At 44.8% G+C, this 18,487-nt stretch overlaps 1 protein-coding gene across 1 annotated transcript in view; it reads right to left on the bottom strand.

The window, feature by feature from the left end:
- KIF6 (kinesin family member 6) overlaps positions 1–18,487 on the bottom strand; it is a 390,258-nt gene that overhangs the window by 62,408 nt on the left and 309,363 nt on the right. The window contains exon 15 of the mRNA XM_036869162.1: positions 14,801–14,856. Coding sequence (XP_036725057.1) covers positions 14,801–14,856 — 56 coding nt within the window. The remainder of the gene's footprint in view (positions 1–14,800; positions 14,857–18,487) is intronic.

Genomic DNA, 18,487 nt, shown 5'->3' with positions numbered 1-18,487 from the left:
ACTCCCATGACTATGTCTGCATCTCAGACCAAGTAGTGGGAGGACAGAGAGGAAAGAGCAGTGGGAAGTCTTCCTATGTTATTGGTACCACAGTTCCTCTGTTCAGAATGGAGGAGTCTCCTCCATCAGAGTTTTAGGCTTCTGTTTGGCTGCTGCTCTCTGCTACTAGAAGATTCTCTGGGAGTGCCAATTTGATGGCACTTTGAATTCTGGTCTCCTTCCCTGAGTTGCCTGCTACCACTTACTTTTTGGAATTCTCAGATAGCTGCTCCATGTGTTCTGTCCATGGTTTATAGTTGCCTTCAGTAGGACAGACAGGATGGAGTGTGGTTACCTTGTCCAGAACTGGAAACTCACACTGTTTTTTTGTTTGTTTGCTTATTTCTGTTTTGTTTTTTTAATTTTAAGACTATGTCCTTCTCACTTAGCCAGTTGTACAGTTAGGGCTGAAAAATCTCATCCATAATATTTGCTTCATTTTCTTTTTTCATCATAAGAGCAGGCATCTCTCTCCTTCACCCAGCTCATTAGCTGATCTATTTATGCTGTATTTAATTCCTTATCAAACCTCAGACATTTGTGCCTTCCTGATCCTCTGACCTACCAAGCAGGCCAATTCTCAAACACTGAATCTCTCCATTACCTCCCTTTCTGGTCCCGTGTCTAGAGCACTGTGGCTCTGCCTCATATCAAATTCATACTACAGAAATTCTAACAGCCTGGACTTGGGTGATGTATGGCAATATTTATCACATGCATGTGATGTCTTTTGTCATTCTAAATTATGTAATCTTAAGCCATTTTCATTAAACTTGGGAACGAGAAAGGAAAGGCTGTTACTGTTATTAGCTAATAGTGATTCAGAAGCTCTAATGAATGCCATAAGACAAGAAAATAAAATACTAAGTGCAAATACTGGAAAAAGATTTTTCTTTTGTGATGAATATGATTTCATTTCTAGAAAATGCAAGAAACTATAGCAAGAAAAAGCCCACTAAAATTGAAAAGAGAATTTGGTAGGATGACTGGGTACAAGAAAAATCTATTTTTTTAAACAGATTTTTTTCTATCCCAGGTAATGGAACAATATTCCATTCAAGAAAGCAGCAAAAATTATAATACTCTCAGGAAGAAATCCTACTCCTAGGATTCTATTCCAAGGATTGGCAAACTAGGGCTGGCAAGCCAGTCTGTCCTGTGGTCTGTTTTTGTATGGCTTTGGACTGTGACCTAAGAATGGTTTTTACATTTTTATAGAGTTGTAAAAAAAAAAAAAAAAAGAAGAAGAATATGCAACAGAGACCATAGGAAGCCCACAAAGCCTAAAATATTTACTATCTGGTCCTTTACAGGAAAAGTTTCCATTGAAGTAAAAGGACCAGTATAAAAGGATATATGTGCATGGGTGTTTATTGCAGCACATTGTATGGCAGAAAAATGGAATAAGGCAAATACCCGTTAACTGGAAAATGATAGAAAAATGTGTGACAAAATCATTCTATAGAATATTATGCAGCTATTAAACGGAATGAAATATAACTACCCCAGCTGGTGTGGAGGGATTTTATGTGTATATTCATATGTATATGAAATTCAGGATACAGTGAAAAGCAGGATGCAGAGAAATGTACATAATATGCTTTTTTAAAAAATAAATTTATTTATTTATTTTATTTTTGGCTGTGTTGGGCCTTCGTTGCTGCACGTGGGCTTTCTCCAGTTGTGGTGAGCGGGGGCTACTCTTCCTTGTAGCGTGCGGGCTTCTCACTGTGGTGGCTTCTCTTGCTGCGGAGCACAGGCTCTAGGTGCGTGGGCTTCAGTAGTTGTGGCACGCGGGCTCAGTATTGTGGCTCATGGGCTCTAGAGCACAGGCTCAGTAGCTATAGCACATGGGCTTAGCTGCTCTGCAGCATGTGAGAACTTCCCAGACCAGGGCTCGAACCCGTGTCCCCTGCATTGGCAGGCAGATTCCCAACCACTGTGCCACCAGGGAAGACCCCATGATATGCTTTTTATCTCTCTCTCTTTTTTTTTTTTTTAAGACAAGCAACCCTATCTTTCATATAAGTATATGAATTTAATATAATTATATCGACATGGATAAGAATTTAGAAAGGCTAAAGGGGCATGAACATTTCTGGTTGGCAATGGGTAGGCCTCAGAGGTTTCTGAGTGAGGAGGAATTGACTGGAGCTGTGGCTTGGGGATATTCATCTTTAGAATGCAATCTTTACTACTAATCACCCAGAATTCTAATTTAAAGGTGGCCAACTTCCTCCCTCTCCACCAGACCCTTCTGTTCGATGGAGTTCTCTCTTTCGGAATCAGTGTCCTTGGATTCTACTTTAGCAGCTGAACAGCTTTTTGCCTTTGGCAGCAGTTTGAGTCAACCCTGACTCTGACCTCCTTCCTCTGCAGTTCATCCTCTGCCCCCAGTAGCAGCAGAAGAGAGGTACTGCCATTATTGTCCCATTGAGTGCTGACTACCGAGTCACCATCGCACCATCCGGCCTTCCAGGTGTTGGGCCCCTTTTTGCATGTGACGTCACCTCTGTAATGGGAGTTATTGAAGGTTGTGTCCCAGTTACCTCACCAGGGGTGAGGTGAAGCTAGACCCTTCATGACTCCTCTCCATGACATAGCTTTTCCGTTTTACAAGACACCTCTGCAGGAATACACTGAATACGTTGTTTCACTACCTTCAAACATAGACCTGGCCTTGCTTTGGATTACAGGTGCAGGCAATTAATAAACTTTATGTCTTTGATGTCCCTTGTCTATTAAGTTTACTTGGCACTTTACCCATTTCTGTACTCATTCCTTAATTATTTGCTTTTGTCTTCCAACAAAGGGAGTACCCAAGGACCCTAGTATTTGCTAAGGAGTTACCAGGTAGTGTGACATTCCAATTATTTATTAGCAGGTTTTCTAGATTTCAGTATTGCCTAAACATGTGTTAATAGGTTGTTTTGCAAAACATGATTAAGTTTTTAAAATATTCAGGCATCATTAAAGATGTCTTCAATAAAGATTAAGTTAATAAAATCAGTTTTTACCTCATTACAAAGCTTATGTTTTCAGCAGTAAGATTGCCAGATTTGTGGTCTGCTAAAAGGTTTAAACATCTGTACGCAGGAGTCATGCATTCATGTAGTGGCTAGTGGCCAAAAGACAATGATCTGCAATCATCATCATGTTCAATTTTAACCCATATATGTTTCAGTGAGATCTGTGCAGTATGACCAAAGTTATCTTGGACATCTTTGGGGCAGAGTTATGGTGAGTCAGGGTTGATAACTCCCAACTTGCGGGACTTGTGGACAACTTCAAAAAAAGAGCAGACAGATTAGTCTTATCCAAGGAAATTTTTAAAAATTAGAGAGAAGCAACTGTTCTAGGGTTCTTCCAAAAATCTTAAGAGAAAATTAAAACAAGTGACAGACTGGAAGAAAACATCTGCCAAATATTCCATGGAGAAAGGTCCAATATCCAGAGGATACTAAGTGCTCCTACAAATCAAAAAGAGAAATTCAACCAACCAATGGGCAAAGGATATGAGACACATGGAAAAGCACTCACTTCCACCGGCTGTCAGTGAAATGCAAATTAAGACAATAAAGAAATACCATTTTTTGCTCTCCAACTGGCAAAGCCTGAAATGACTGATATTATGATGTAAAAGCAAGGATGCAGAGGAATGGGTACTGTCACACACTGATGCGAATATAAACTTATGAAACACTTTTGCAAAGGCAACTGGGGAGTACTCATGAAAATTAAAAATGCATATCTGCTGTTGTTCTCCCCAGTTCTACTTCTAGGCATCTACCTCAAAGGCGCACTCATGTTTGGAGTGGACTCGATCTCTTTGACTCTTAGTGGCCCAAAATCTGTGCTTAGACACACGATGGTTGGCTGCATACGTCTCTGTTTACTCCCAGTCCTTTTGGACAACCCTAGCCCTGATCAAACATTGATACCAGACTTTGGGGAGTCCCTGTGGCACTCACTCTGGTTGCCCTGCCACTGGGCCCCCTTTCAGATTTGCTCAGGCAGCTGCTGGGGGTTGGGCTTTTGTTCATGATATGCCTGATTAGTGATGTAGCCTAGATGTGCTCGGGAGGGAGCTTCCCTGCTTTATAAATGCTGCCTGAACGGCAGCCGTATACCTGCCAGAAGGGGAGCATAGAGTGCCAGCGGCTGCACGAATGTCTCTGCGTGGTGTTTCATTGCCTCCTCTGAAGGCCTGTGCTGTAACTAGCACACCTTGCTGTGGAGCTGCACGTGTATGTTTTAGGCTTAAGTAAGTTGTGGTGCAGACCATCCATTAGAGAGCGGGGCTGGTCCACGGAGTCCTGTTACTACATGAGGCCAACACCAAACCGTGGCCATCTCCACCCGGAGCAGAACGGCCACTGTGGGGAGGGGATAGTCCCACTCTTGTGTGTGCTGTGTTTTTGAAACACGGTACTTTTCAGCAGGCGGGCTCATCAGTGATTTCAGGGTGGTAGACAGTGGACACAGCAAACCTGCTGTTTTCAGCTCTTCCCTGTACAGCATCACTGACAAAGCCCCTGCTCTCATTTCCACCTCAGCTACCATTATTCCCCCTTTTTAATCAATGTAAGAAAACGAAATACACTCTTTCTCCTTGGAAGTGAGAAAATACGGTACCAACTATCTTCCCCTGGCAAATGAGTAAGGTGAGCCCAGCTTGTGCTGCTGTTATTTAAAGACCATCTCCTTCCTTTCAGAGGGTGCCGACAGAGCCTGCAGGGACCACCCATGTACAGATACACGCCTACTGTTCCCCATCTGTGAGCTTCCTGGTTTACATAAAAGTTGGCACTTTTCTGCAGGGTTATTCTGATCTCTAGATAATAGTATCTGCTGGGAAGCTTATTTTTGAGATACTTGTATGAAAATTATCATGTCAAGAATGTATATTACTGCTGTGATGAGATTAGAATGCATCAGCTGCCTTCTGAAAATCTGAAATGACTCTCCTATGAGAAGAAATTTTATTTTAAGGCATTTCATTAAATGAAATAGGTGTTGGGAAAATTGGTTGTTTGAAAAATATTCAACTTAGAGCCTCAGCTTATACCGCATTCCACAATAAATCCCAAATGAGTTGAGTGTGAAAAATAGAACAATAAAAAAAACTATAAGAAAATTTAGGAAAGCATTAAACAAATACCAGGCAATGAACAATCCATCATTATTGCTGTTACAATGACCCTTTCTAAGTACAAAAGCACTGGAGGAAGTTGTAAAAGAAAAGATCAACGAATTTGACGAGATAAAAATAAATAAAATCCCTATATATTATAATGCACTTTACAAAGACTAGTCACTATTATTGTTGGTAAAACAAAGGGACAAGGGCAAGATGCTTCCTGGAGAACCTAGAAATAAAGGAATTGATGTCGCCTTATAAGAGTTGAACTGGGGCTTCCCTGGTGGCGCAGTGGTTGGGAATCTGCCTGCCAATGCAGGGGACATGGGTTCGAGCCCTGGCCTGGGAGGATCCCACATGCCGCGAAGCAACTAAGCCCGTGCGCCACAACTACTGAGCCTGCGCGTCTGGAGCCTGTGCTCCGCAACAGGAGAGGCCACGATAGTGAGAGGCCTGCGCACCGCGATGAAGAGTGGCCCCCGCTCGCCGCAACTGGAGAAAGCCCTCGCACAGAAACGAAGACCCAACACAGCCAAAAATAAATAAATAAATTTATATATATTTAAAAAAATGTCTATTAGCCAGAAGCAACTTCACTGGATTCCTTCTCTCCAACAATATTCCCCCACCAACAATTCCACAAATAACTATGCCTCATTATAAAAAAAAAAAAAAAAAAAAAGAGTTGAACTGGCAAAAACCTTCACACCCGTGAGATAGAACTGAGAGAATACAAGATGTCAGTCATTGTGCCTCCTCTACCCATCCTGTTTATAAAACAGAAACCTCCCCTGTCACACCCTCTTTTGCCTAGGTGGACACTTTCTGAAACATAAGACCTCTCTTACTCCCTGGCCACATCTGCCTGGACCAGAGGTGCATTTCTGACTCAAAGACAGCACATTCTTAAGCTCGCCATCAGCAGCTGTCCTGAAGGCCTAGAAAAGATAAATCGGGCCAGTCAAGTTCTCTTTCTCATAACTTTGAGCTAAGAAACAAGCAAATAATTAGCTTGTTACCTTGGGAACAGAGTTAAAGGATGCTTTCAGGTACAGCTGGGGCCAGAGCAGACCAAAGCCATGAGCGAGCAGGACCCAGGGTCAGCAGGGCCAGCAGGTTGCAAGAGCAGACGTGCACAGAGGTAGCAAGAGGCCCCGCGGGAGGCACGGGGAGTGTGCTGGGCTCTGGAGCCGCGCTGGCTCCCGATGAACCCCCTACCCCCACCCCGGGTCCTGGCTCTGCCTCCCGTTCCAGCTTGGAGGGCTCTCAGATCTCATGGCTGTATCTCAGGGAGATTCATCACCATGCATGCATCCTAGGCCTGAGCTAGCTCAACTGGGTTTCTATGTCTGAAAATCCAGGGGGCCAAAGTAAAACTGATTATTCCTATGACCTGAAGCAAAGTGACTTGGGGTTCACCCTCGAGAGGCAGGAGGGGGGAATATAATTATAGTTTAGTAAGTAGAAACCTAACAAATAGTTTCTATCTTTTCTGGAGAAAAGGGTATTGTGCACAGAAGAGGGGTGGTCGGGCTGGAGGCTGCCTGAATTGCTGTGGGGATATTCGCTCCCGTGGGCGGTGGACGCCTGGCGTGGCTTCACCGTGACTGTGGGAACCTATCTGTCAAAACTCTTCTCCTTGTTTTGACTCCCTTTGTGCTTGGGGATGTTTATTTACTAACCTTCCAATAATGAATCTACTTTGTTCCCTGGGAGAAGGGGCCCTGGATGGAGGCAGTTTAAGAGTTCCTGTCTATAAAAGAACATCCTCCATGGAAAATTAATAGATTGCCTCTCTGGTTTATGGTGAGTTTGATTGGCATTGGACAGCCTTCCTGAGTCCACCCAGCAAGACCAGATCCTGGACGTTGTTTCATTCACTAAGGTAAGACCACCCTGTCAGGACTCTTGGGAGGCAGCCATCCATCTTTTTTGTTTTTTCTTTTCCTGGCATTCCGACCAAATCACTGCTTCCTTCTTTATATGTGACAATTATTAGTGTTACCCCTTGCCAGTTAATATACTCCACAGCCCTCCAGCTTGCTCAAATCATTTTTTTTGTTGTTGTTGTTTGATCTCCAAAGTATGACAGCAAACATTCAATCAATTCTATGAAGACATCAGTCGTACTGGTTATGGGCTGTCACTCCAATAACTGCACGTCTTGGAATTTCAACATTCTGAATTGTTACAGAAAGGACTTTCAGAAATCTGCTTTGCTCTTTTCAGCTCTATATACACTGAGTCATCTCAGAAACGTGCCAATCTGTCCTGCTTTTAATGATTCCTAGAATCTATATCCATTTAATTACCTTTTCTGACAAAATGTCTTTTTCACATGATCAGCTATAGTTTCAATACAACTGAAAATTATTTCTTCCTTTTTGAGTCTCCTTAAAGATGAACTACAATTTACTGGTCCCTCTGTATAACATCAAGTAATACACAGTCTGTCCTCATGCAACTAGGTTTCTTTAACAGGAATCACTCTTATGCAGTTGGTTAGAGGGAGCTGAGGTCAGTGTCATACAGCAGACTCATGTGTTGACATAGGATTTTTTTCCTAGTAAATTCAAGTTTTGCATCACCAAGAAAAGGTCGTTAAACACAAAACTAGCAGAGCTGAGCCCAGCAGGAGGGCGGGGAAGCTCAGGACGGAACACAGCCCTCTCCCCACACTCCTCCTCCTAGTCTATTGTGGTCAGTGCTCCTTCTTAGAAGGAAGCGCTTCTTCCTTGTTGAGGGGCCCTTCCCATCTTTGTATGTGTTGTTCACGCCTCCATAACTCAGCCCTCAGCCCTTCCTATATGCTCTTCTACCACGATAGCCTCATTTTGGGAAAAAAATGGATGTTTTACATGGTGTTTCCTTATGCATTAGGAAGTTAACATGTCTTTTTAATTTATATCATTATTTTTATTAGCATTGCAATTGGTTTTGTTAGGGTACTAGTTATAAAATTGCATGGGTTTTGAGAGGTCTTCCCAGTCTTAATTTTTCTACAATCCCTGCTAGTTTTTTATCATGCAATTTTGCATTTATTCCGTTATAGCAGAGGCACCAGTACTTAAGCCAGTTTTTAAATTCCTCACTCACAGCTTTCTTTTTTCCAGGATAAATTACTCTAAACGTTGTAGTCTCTCACAGGAACTACTGTTCATTCCTTTACAGATGCATATTGTTTCAAGCCACAGATCAATATCTGAAAGGTTTGCAGTGAATACGATTGTTGTCGGCCCAACATTTCTTCCTTTGGAGAAAGATACCTCTTTAATTCCCTAAAAATCGTGTTCAGCTTGTGTGGAGCAGATGGGCTAAGCCCCGAGGAGTGGGCACAGGATCTAGGACCAGTCAGTCAGAGTGTTTCATTCCCCTGGATACAGGGACTGCTTCAGAGATGGGTGTACGACCTCAGCCAGGCCAGTCATTCCTCCCTCCAGGGACTTTTGCCAACACTGTTGGAAAAGACCCTGTTTACTGGGATTATGAATTCTATAGACCATGTAAGCCTAGAGCTTTCAGAGGCACCTTCCCACTAAATGCGGAGAGGCTATCAGAGAACGTAGTCGAGTAGCACTGAGAGATGGGAGGAGGGGAGAGAGAGAGAGAAGAGGGAGGGGGAGGATGAGGAGGGGAGAGGTTGCATGTGAAGCCAACTGTATTCCTTGGATTTCCTGGTTACATGAGACAATAAATTTCCTTTCATGCTTACAGCCAAACATCCTGGCCAATACAAGCTGAACACAGATTAATTAAATTTGTTCGATAAGAGTAATTAGAAAAATCGAACTAAATACTCTAACAGGCAAGCAGAGCTTATTATTGAAAATAAACTTGGTGGATTAATTAATAAAGCCAAAAAATCTACCTCATAACTTTTTCATCATGACTTTAGCTGCTTTTCTCTGAACCATCTCTCTTCCTGTAGAGAGGCAGAGCTCCCGAGGAAACACAGCGCACCTGGAAATGCTGGGCAGAGCGAAAGGGGGACGTCTCGACTTTCGTATTTCTTACTTTTGAGAACATAGTATTTTTTCACTTTATGGTGACATATTTTTATTTTTTGGTCCCTGATGATTTCTATGCCTGCCCTTAATCAGGCTTTCTCTAGTCCAATTTATTGGTGCTGGTTTTGGTACTTAAGCATAAGCACTTCATTACACCCATTCCTACTAAACCTCATCTAAGTGTATGCTTTGAATTCTCTCATGTTTTCTGAAGCATCAGTAAACCCACTGAGCTGGAACTGTGTAGAGCCTGAAAATACAACCCCTCTATTCTATTTTCCAAACCACTGAAAATGATAGTTGAAATGTGGGACACTGAATCCTACCAGGGATGCTGCAAGCCCGCAGTGCACCTTTCTGCAAATTGGAAAAAGGCGCCTCTTCCTAGGGCAGATACAACTGTGGGCCAGTGCACATGGGATGGAGAGCAAGGGTAGGCTGCGTGTCAGACCCCACTCACGCCTGCAACTGAGCCCCATTGGGCAAAAGGTGACCTATCATTAATCATGTTACAAAGACCCTTTTCATCTTCTTGGGCTACGTGTGCATGAGCTAGGGTCTAGTGTGAGCCTTTTGTTGGGCACATCAGATAAAGGGCAGAGATTCAGGAAAACTGAGTAACAGCTTAGCGAAATGTTAAACTCAGAAAAAAACTTCAGAGTCAGATAAATCTGAATTCATGGGGATAGTATACTGTATTTAAAAGTTTTGGAGTTGGACAGAAATGGACTTTGACTCCAGCTTGGCCATTTAGTAGGCCACCTCCCTGAAACTCCGTTTTTAAAAAATCTGCAAAATAATGATAATATTATATTTCATAGAATCTAGACTACATCAATTGTAAGATCCTGTCTCATTACAGAGGTTTTTAAAATGAAAAAATGGCCAAGTGGATGGTCAAATGTTTCCTGACTTCAGAGGTGTTAAGACTGTAAAAATTGTGTATTTTAGACTCTATGACATATGGTAATATCCACTTTATAGGTAATGACTCTTCTCTGTGAGGATTAAATTAGATAATGCGCTTGTCAATTTCTTGACACCACCCAGAGTCAGTGCTCAATGAAGCTGCTGGGGGTGTGATGGTTATTCGGAGTTGGTAACAAATGGTAACAAAAGGATAGACTTGATAGAGGTCTTCACAGCCTAGCAAGACAATCTGGATATAGTCTTTCCTTTAGGCCAGGGTGAGATACTAGAAGCCAATATGCACGAGGTAGGTCTAGAAGTAAACCTCAGTGGAAGATGAAAGCACAGAAAATGCACAACGGAAAATAGTCCTATGTATTCTGCTGATGGAGACCCAGATCTGAGTAATGATTTTCCCAAATCCCAAATGTTCAGCAGAAACATTTTTAAAAAGGGTACTGTTCAAATGGTGGGTTGGGGGTCCTTCTTGGAATGTGGCGTAGGAGAAAGAAAACTTCCAGAGGGCTTCCCTGGTGGCACAGTGGTTGAGAATCTGCCTGCCAATGCAGGGGACACGGGTTCGAGCCCTGGTCTGGGAAGATCCCACATGCCGCGGAGCAGCTAGGCCCGTGAGCCACAGCTACTGAGCCTGCATGCCTGGAGCTTGTGCTCCGCAACAAGAGAGGCCGCGATAGAGAGAGGCCCGTGCACCGCGATGAAGAGTGGCCCCCGCTTGCCGCAACTAGAGAAAGCCCTTGCACAGAAACGAAGACCCAACACAGCCAAAAATTAAGAAATAATTAATTAATTAATTAATTAATTTAAAAAAAAAAAGAAAACTTCCAGAATGTTCCGTTAGCTTTTCTAGCGTTTCCTGCTCTCTGACAGCTACTTCTATTACATTGCCTGAGATTTCTGAAGTGATCACTGATTGGCTCCCCGGTGAAAACCTTTCTGTGCAGCGACCTGCGATGGGCATTTTCCTTTAGGCCTGGAGGGGTCTGTGGAGGGCGAAGAGGTGCCCAGACGTGTCAGTCAGACTCTTTCACCTGCCTCCACAGCAGCTGGTTCCTGGACTGGTCGAGGGTCGGCCTCAAGCCAAAGAACAGCCATTCAGTGTCCTTTGTTGCCAAAGACAATTCTGCCAGGGGTAGCTCACTGATATAGGAAAACCAACGCCAGGATTTTAATAAGTGAAAAATGGCCTGGTTTATGCCGCTGCTTTGGAAGCCGTCTCTTTCTTTCCCTACAGTTTGGGCTTTAATGGCATTTTTAGAGATATGATGAATGGAGGTGGGTATACATGAATGTGTTCAAAACACAGCCCCATGTGATGGAAAGCAGCCTAAATGCTATTTTGTATGGGACAGGCAAATGCAATGAAAATGGCTCTCCTTTCTGAAACAAAGACACCGTTATTTTTTGGGGAGATCCTAAGTTGGTTATTTCTTCCATTTCTGATTTCAACTTGTTTCAGCATCAGGACTGATGTAAATGTTGTACAGAGAAGGACAAAAAAGGAGTTTGTGGCAAGAGTTTAATCTACCTAGTTTGGGTTGGCTTGTTATAAGAAAAGGAAATAATATGGAAGTTTCGGTTGACTGATTATGCCATGTAAAAATTAGATATTATGTGGTCACTCCTGAATGAATGGCCTTTAGGGATTTTTAAGAATGAAATTCAAGTGGCAGCTCGAGATCACGATGTCAGAGAAAAAGCAAATTGCCTGAGAAGAGACAGTGGCAACCTGAACTCTAAGCGTGTGGGCTGGCTGATGTGCAGATCACAAACACAGCTTCCATTTCCGCTCGGCAGGCCAATTACATGTGCACCCCCCAGCATCTCACTCCTGCCCTGGGGCCCAGAGGCAGGATGTGGCTCAGTTTGGGAGGGGAGCTGAGTCATCATCCCACGCAAGTCATGGTACATCTGTGCCACGCTCCCACCTCCTGACTCTTAGATTAATTAAAGGACTTGTAGGGGAATGAAAATTCCACTTGATTTAATTTCCCGCTAGGAAAAATGCACTCAGTAATGTCATAAATCTCTTGAAACCAGTTTCCTTCAAGGTTGCCTTGGAAATTTTAAATATGTGTACAAGTTCCACCTTGTACTTCCTTAATCTTAACCTTGTGTCTGAGATGCAGTGGTGGAGGGGCTACTCCCTGTGGTCAAGCACTGTGAGGGGCTTGTTGAGTAATGGGGCTGAGTCTCAGCGATCCACTGACCTGGGCCCTCCTTGGATCAAGAGCACATTTGAAAGATGCTTGGCCAGGAGATGGGTCTTAGTCTACTATTTGCATAGAATGAAGTAAGAGTAACACTAGTTTTATTAGCACCACTGAACTAGCAGCCACTTTCTCGTTAGCAATAAATGTTTGAATTTTAACACTGGTATGAGCCCTACTTATTATTATCTAGAAAACAGAAAGGTCTACTTGCCCAGGGCTTCTTCTAGTATATCTGGACTCTTTGTGTGTAAATTACAGACACTCTCTCTGGAAGATCAATTACATCCCTCAGACCCCGGGCCCCTGCCTCTTGGGCAGCTTGTAGGGCAGTCTCCAATTTGCCTAATCTCAAGAATGTGGCAAACTGGATTCATCAATGTATGTTTTCGCACCAAAATTATGGTGAACTTAGAATTATTTGTGACAACAACTCATTGTATTCAGAGAGAAACACTAAGTGTATTAGTATAGGCCACTGGTGCCTTCCATAATTAGCATAGTTCATTAGTGTTGGAACAGTTTCATTTTGGTTTAGAGAGTTAGATATTTTTCAGGAGCAAAACTTTATTATCACTTTCTGGGCAGAAACTGTTTATAAAAGGTCCTTCCTTCTTGTCTCCCCAGGGATGCAAACAGACCGTTAGGAACTTCCAGTCAGACAATTCTGACAAGCCGGCTCTGGATCCACTTAAGCCTGCTTCCCCTTCCCTCGCTATTGGTTTGGGTCACTGACCCCTTTGAGAATCAGATAAACTACGGATATTACCTCTAGAAAAGTGCTCCTGACCCCCAATTTTTTTTTCATGCAGTATTAGGAGTTTTGAGAATTCACGCCAAGAAAGGAGTTTTACATAGGATTTTAAGAGAGACCAATTACACTGAAGTAGTTATCAAAATTAAAAAAATTTTTGTGATATAGAAATATCTATGTGCTTTTATATAAATGCATTAAATAACAAGATCTGGGGCTTCCCTGGTGGCGCAGTGGTTAAGAATCTGCCTGCCAATGCAGGGGACACGGGTTCGAGCCCTAGTCCGGGAAGATCCCACATGCCACGGAGCAACTAGGCCCGTGAGCCACAATTACTGAGCCTGCACGTCTGGAGCCTGTGCTCCGCAACAAGAGAGGCCGTGATAGTGAGAGGCCCGCGCACCGCGATGAAGAGTGGTCCCCGCTTGCCACAACTAGAGAACGCCCTCGCACAGAAACGAAGACCCAACACAGCCATAAATAAATAAATAAAATTAAAAAAAAAGAAATAACAAGATCTACTGGTGAGTCTAATAACTCCTGTAATTTTGAAGTACTGATGAGTAGAAAAGATATCTTATGATGTCTGCTAACTGTGCTGTGAAATGAAAATGTCTGTGATTTCCACTGTGACAGGTGCTGCTACTTCTACTGTGGCCTGCTGCCGACATTCATCATTGGAGGGAGTGCTAAACTGTAGTTAGAGGTTAGTGAAAATAAAGATGCATTTTTCCTCCATCCAAGATCCTCGACCTTAAGTCAAGAATCTCTGAGACTCTGGAGATTCTTGGCCTGGTACTGGGCATGGCTCAGGGCTTGGCGGCCTCAACTCTTTCCGCTCAGGCCACAGAAGAGAATGTGGGGCTCCCTGTTTCCCTAACTGAAGTGACCTGAGGCTATTGTGAGCTTCCATATTCTGTAGGAAAAGCCAAAAGGGACATTCATAGTGGCTTCCGTCCTGTCCTCACTTACGAGAGGAGAAAGGTGAGGACAAGGGGGACACAGGGAGTCAGCTGTGACCAGGTAACTCCTGCTTTCCCTAGCACAGAGACGAAGCCACAGGGAAGTTGCAGCTTCATGAAGCTGCCCCAGCCTGGGAGATGGGTCACCGTGTGTCTTCTAGCCTGGTGTGAAAGAAGCATTTTCCTCTCACTTTGACAAAGATCTGAGGCATACTATTTTCGAGTTTGCCTGTTGCCTTAACCTCACGGGTCCAGGGATGCTCACTTAAGTCGGGGAGCCCTGCTGGGCAGCCTGTGCCCTGGGAAGGCACAGTGACTCATTCTTTCCTCTCATCCTCCAGGCGGCTTACTGAAATGGTGCTGAAAATTGCGCACCTGGGCCAAAAACAATAAGTATAAGCTCTGGGAGGTGTAAAAGTGTTCCATGGCACTTGAAAATGAGAAATGTCACTATAATTGTACAGTTATGACCAGTTGGGCTATTGCTGGAAAACACCAGGAAAAGCAAAACTTTCTCATTAGGATGCTAGAGCTCAAGGCTGTATGAGGACGAAAAGTTCAAGTTCTAGACAAAAGAAAGTGCTTTCCCTGATGGATGGTAGGAGAGATGACAAACTTCCAAGGAGAGGTGCTCTCAAAGCGGCTTCCTTGGCAGGGACCTCCTGAAACTCATCCTCACAGCTATTTGGAAGCACATCATGACCTGATTTTCACCAGGAAAATGGCCTGTGAAAGAGGCTCACAGAATATCATCTGCTTACCAATTTTACTTCTTGCTTCATTTATACTTTCTCCCAGGGCCTTTGCTTCGGAAAATCTGGAGGAAAAAAAAAAGAAATGAGAGCTTAACCTTTTCTGTTCATCCTAAATTATGTTTTAAAAATAAGAGATTTCCAAGAGGTCTCTAAAATATTATAAAGCTTTATCGAAAGACATAAAAGAAAATTTAAATGAATGAAATATATTAGGCTTAAAAGTAGAGATAAAATTTGTATTAATTACTGGTATCGTGAATTTTTACTCCTCTCTCCAGCATAGAACTTCATTCTCATAGTCTCTAATTTATGTAGATTTATCAAATCTACTTTTGATTCCTAGTATTTTATGATACAAGGGAACCAGAGTAAAGCACGGCTGTAAGCCTTCTGTACTGTGTGCTCTATTAATCACAGTGCCAAGATCTTAGAGTCAAAGAATACTTAAAGAACATTTTTTTTTTCTTATCCTTTTTTTTTTTCTGACCAGCAAACTATGGCTGGTCATGATGTGGACCCATCCCATCACCAGTTTCTGTAAATCAAGTAGTATGGGACACAACCATACCGATTCATTTGTTTATTGTCTAAGGCTGCTCTCATGCTGCAAAGGCAGGGTCGAGTGGCTGGGACAGAGACTATAGGGCCTGCAGAGCTGAAAATATTTGCTATCTGGCTTTTTCCAGAAAGAGTTTGCTTACTCCTGTTATATACGATGTTCAATCACATTTTGGAAATATAAAAACAAGAAGAAAAAATCCCTAATTATCCCCTAGCCAGAAATAAGCTCATTTTGAGATCCATCCAGTCTTCTTTCTGGCCAGTTTTTACAGAGTTAAGATCATACCATATATATGATTTTTGTGCTTTGGTTTTTTTGTTTTTACTTCGCATTATTAGTCCTTCCCTATGTTATCAGAAACTTCTCCACTATCTTAGATTGCTGCCCACTAGTGCACCAGATGCTGTGTTGAGTTTACTTAATGACTCCTATTTTCTAACAGGTATTCCTGAGATGCCCCCTGAGAGCCCAACCTCGTGCTGGAGAAGTGTAGGAAATGGCCTCTGTAAAAACCATGCCATCCAGGCCCCTACACACCGCAGGCCCTTATGAAATGTCAATGCTCCATCCCCAAATCTTTCTGGATCCCAGTAACTCTCAGATGTCGCATTGTTTCATCCATAAACACTTTAGTCGAGCAGGAGTTTGTTAGAGGAAGTGGGGAGAAGAGGGCATTCCAGGCAGGGGAACAACATAAGCGAAGGCCAGAGTGCCCCGAAGCCTCCAGGCTCGGTGGAAAAGAGGCGTGAATGATGTTACTGCTATTTTCCGAATGTGTCTGCTGGGCCTGAGATTGCAGACAGATGTTTCCAGGCAAGGGGACTAAATTTTCTCTTAGTGTTCGGTTTCTTGGGACTCCACCTCTGCCTCCTTATTAAGCGTGTTCAGGCTCATCACAGATGACATATGTCCTTTCCTCAGCTAGTGCCTGTCACCTTCCAGAGAGAAGTGCAATCCCATTTGATGCCATGAAGACTGAATTCAGCTCAGCAAACATTCATATCATGTGTAGATCACTGTGCTGGGCTCTGTGGGCTCATTCTGGCCTCTGTCCCCTGGGCAGACAGACTCTGAGGTCTGGTCAGGGCCACTCAGATGAGGACTATCTTCATACGAAGTTCTGCCAAGTGCGGGGCTCTAATTGTTTGGTGGTCGCTGCGTCCATCCCCAATACCTAGGATTTCATGGGGTTTGATAGTCCTCCATTGCTCAATGAGTGGCCCCTCTTATTGCCTGTTCCAGAGAGTTCTGGAAGCTTTAGATTCTTGGGAATGAGGAAAACACGAGAGCAGGGCTGCAAAGCTGCTGAAATGCATGTCAATGCTGGAGGAAACCAGAGTAGAGCTGGAGGAGGGAAGATCCTGCAGGCAGAATGGGCCATCTCCGCAGCAGCCCGGCTCAGAGAAGCTCCGACAGGCCTGGAAGGGAGCTCCCCAGCCTGGGCGGTGCCCACGTGTGCCTTGAGGGGGCACGGCGAGCAGCTACTTAGTGCTGCGGTCGACCGTCTCCGGAGAGCCGCCCCACACCAGGGCTGGTGGACACCACCGGGAACCACGAGCTGTTCCATGCTCTCCTCTGCAGCCCAGCGCGAGCGAAAAAGGGCTTTCCCACTGAAGAGGTGTGGGCTGAGGGCCGTCCTGTCTCCGCCAGACCATGTTCCCTTCAGGCTGCAGTTGTCACTGCTCCAGACCACCCCACCCACGTGTTTTCCTGATCTCCGGTTGTCAAGACCAACTCTTGCCTAAGGAAGCCTAGCCCTGAGGGGGAAGGAGGGGAGTAAGGGATGGCGGGAGAGATGAGAAAGAAGGTGGCCCCCGCACCTCTGCCCTGTTCCTCCCGGGTCCCTGCACCTCCACACCTCCCAGCCCACGTCTCCCTCAACCCCGCCCCCTCGCCTTCCTCCCGCCCCAGCCCGCGTTCTGATCTTCCCTCGGGGAGCCTCCGGACTCCTGAGCTTCTAAAAGGGGCACATTGCCATTAGGGATGTGGTCCAGGTGGTTGAACCTGTGGCGACTTTCCCCAGGGGTGCCGCCCTCCTGGACAATATCTGAGGCTGCTGGGAGGAGGCTGGTGCCCGGGAGCCGCTGAGACTCAACCACTACCACCTGTGAGCCCCTGAGGGTCTCCTACTTCCCGGTGCCAAAACATTCCTATCGGGGAATCTCCGCGTGGCTCCACCTGAGGAGCGTATGGTGCTGGGGGCAGTTCCGGAGTGGGGCCCGGCAGACTGCTCTGCTCCCCCACCGCCCGCGCAGAGAAAGCCCTACCTGGGGGCGAGGCCTGGGTTTGGAAGGGAGAAGGAACACAGCGCTCTGGCTGTTCCTTCACAAGCCTGGCTCCCCGTGACATCCAGCCCTCACCCACCCAACGGCACCCGCTGTGCGCCAGGCTCTGTCCACAGAGTAGAAACATTCTCTCCCGTTGGCTTCCATGTTACATCACCCACCTCCGATTTTTGCCCTCTCTGCCTGGCTGCTGCTTCTCAGTCTCCTGTTCAGGCTTTTCTTCTGCAGCCTGTTCCTTAGATGTTGGTAATGGTCAGGGTTTAGTCTTAGACCCTCTCCTCAAGCTACCTCTTCTCTCTGGGCATTCTGTTCATTCCACTCTAGGCAGTGCCTTCCTCGGTCACCTCTACGGACACCTCCCAGATCTCCCTCTCGGCCCTGCTTTATTTCCTGACCCACTATCCAATTGCCCATTTGATGCCCTGCAGATAATTAAAACCCATGGGATCTAGAGCAGAACTGATGCCCTTCCCTGAAGACCCCTCTGCCTTCCTCCCATCCTTTCTCCTCTCGCTGCACAGCACCCACTCACCCAGGTGCTCATGCCGGTAACCTGCACACCATCCTCTGCCCTGCTCTCCATTAGATCCTTCACTCAGCCCTGGAGTCTCGCCCATTCTATGTCCTCAGTACCTATCCTGACGTCCCACTGAGCTTCACCCTACTCCACCTGCCTTGGGAAGGAGCTGTCGCTCTCCCCCAGACCACTTCAACGACTGCTTGCTCAGCTCCCTGCATTCATGCTGCCTGCCTTTGGGCTATTTCCTACCTTTCAGTCTTTCCTGTCTTCTGGTCTAGGGTGATTAACTTAATATGCTGATTATTCATAGAGTGAACAAACATCCA

Source organism: Balaenoptera musculus, chromosome 11 (assembly GCF_009873245.2).
Source record: "Balaenoptera musculus isolate JJ_BM4_2016_0621 chromosome 11, mBalMus1.pri.v3, whole genome shotgun sequence".
NCBI lineage: Eukaryota > Metazoa > Chordata > Mammalia > Artiodactyla > Balaenopteridae > Balaenoptera > Balaenoptera musculus.
The sequence above is the reverse complement of the archived record's forward strand: the minus strand, read 5'-3'. Positions and strand labels throughout refer to the sequence as shown.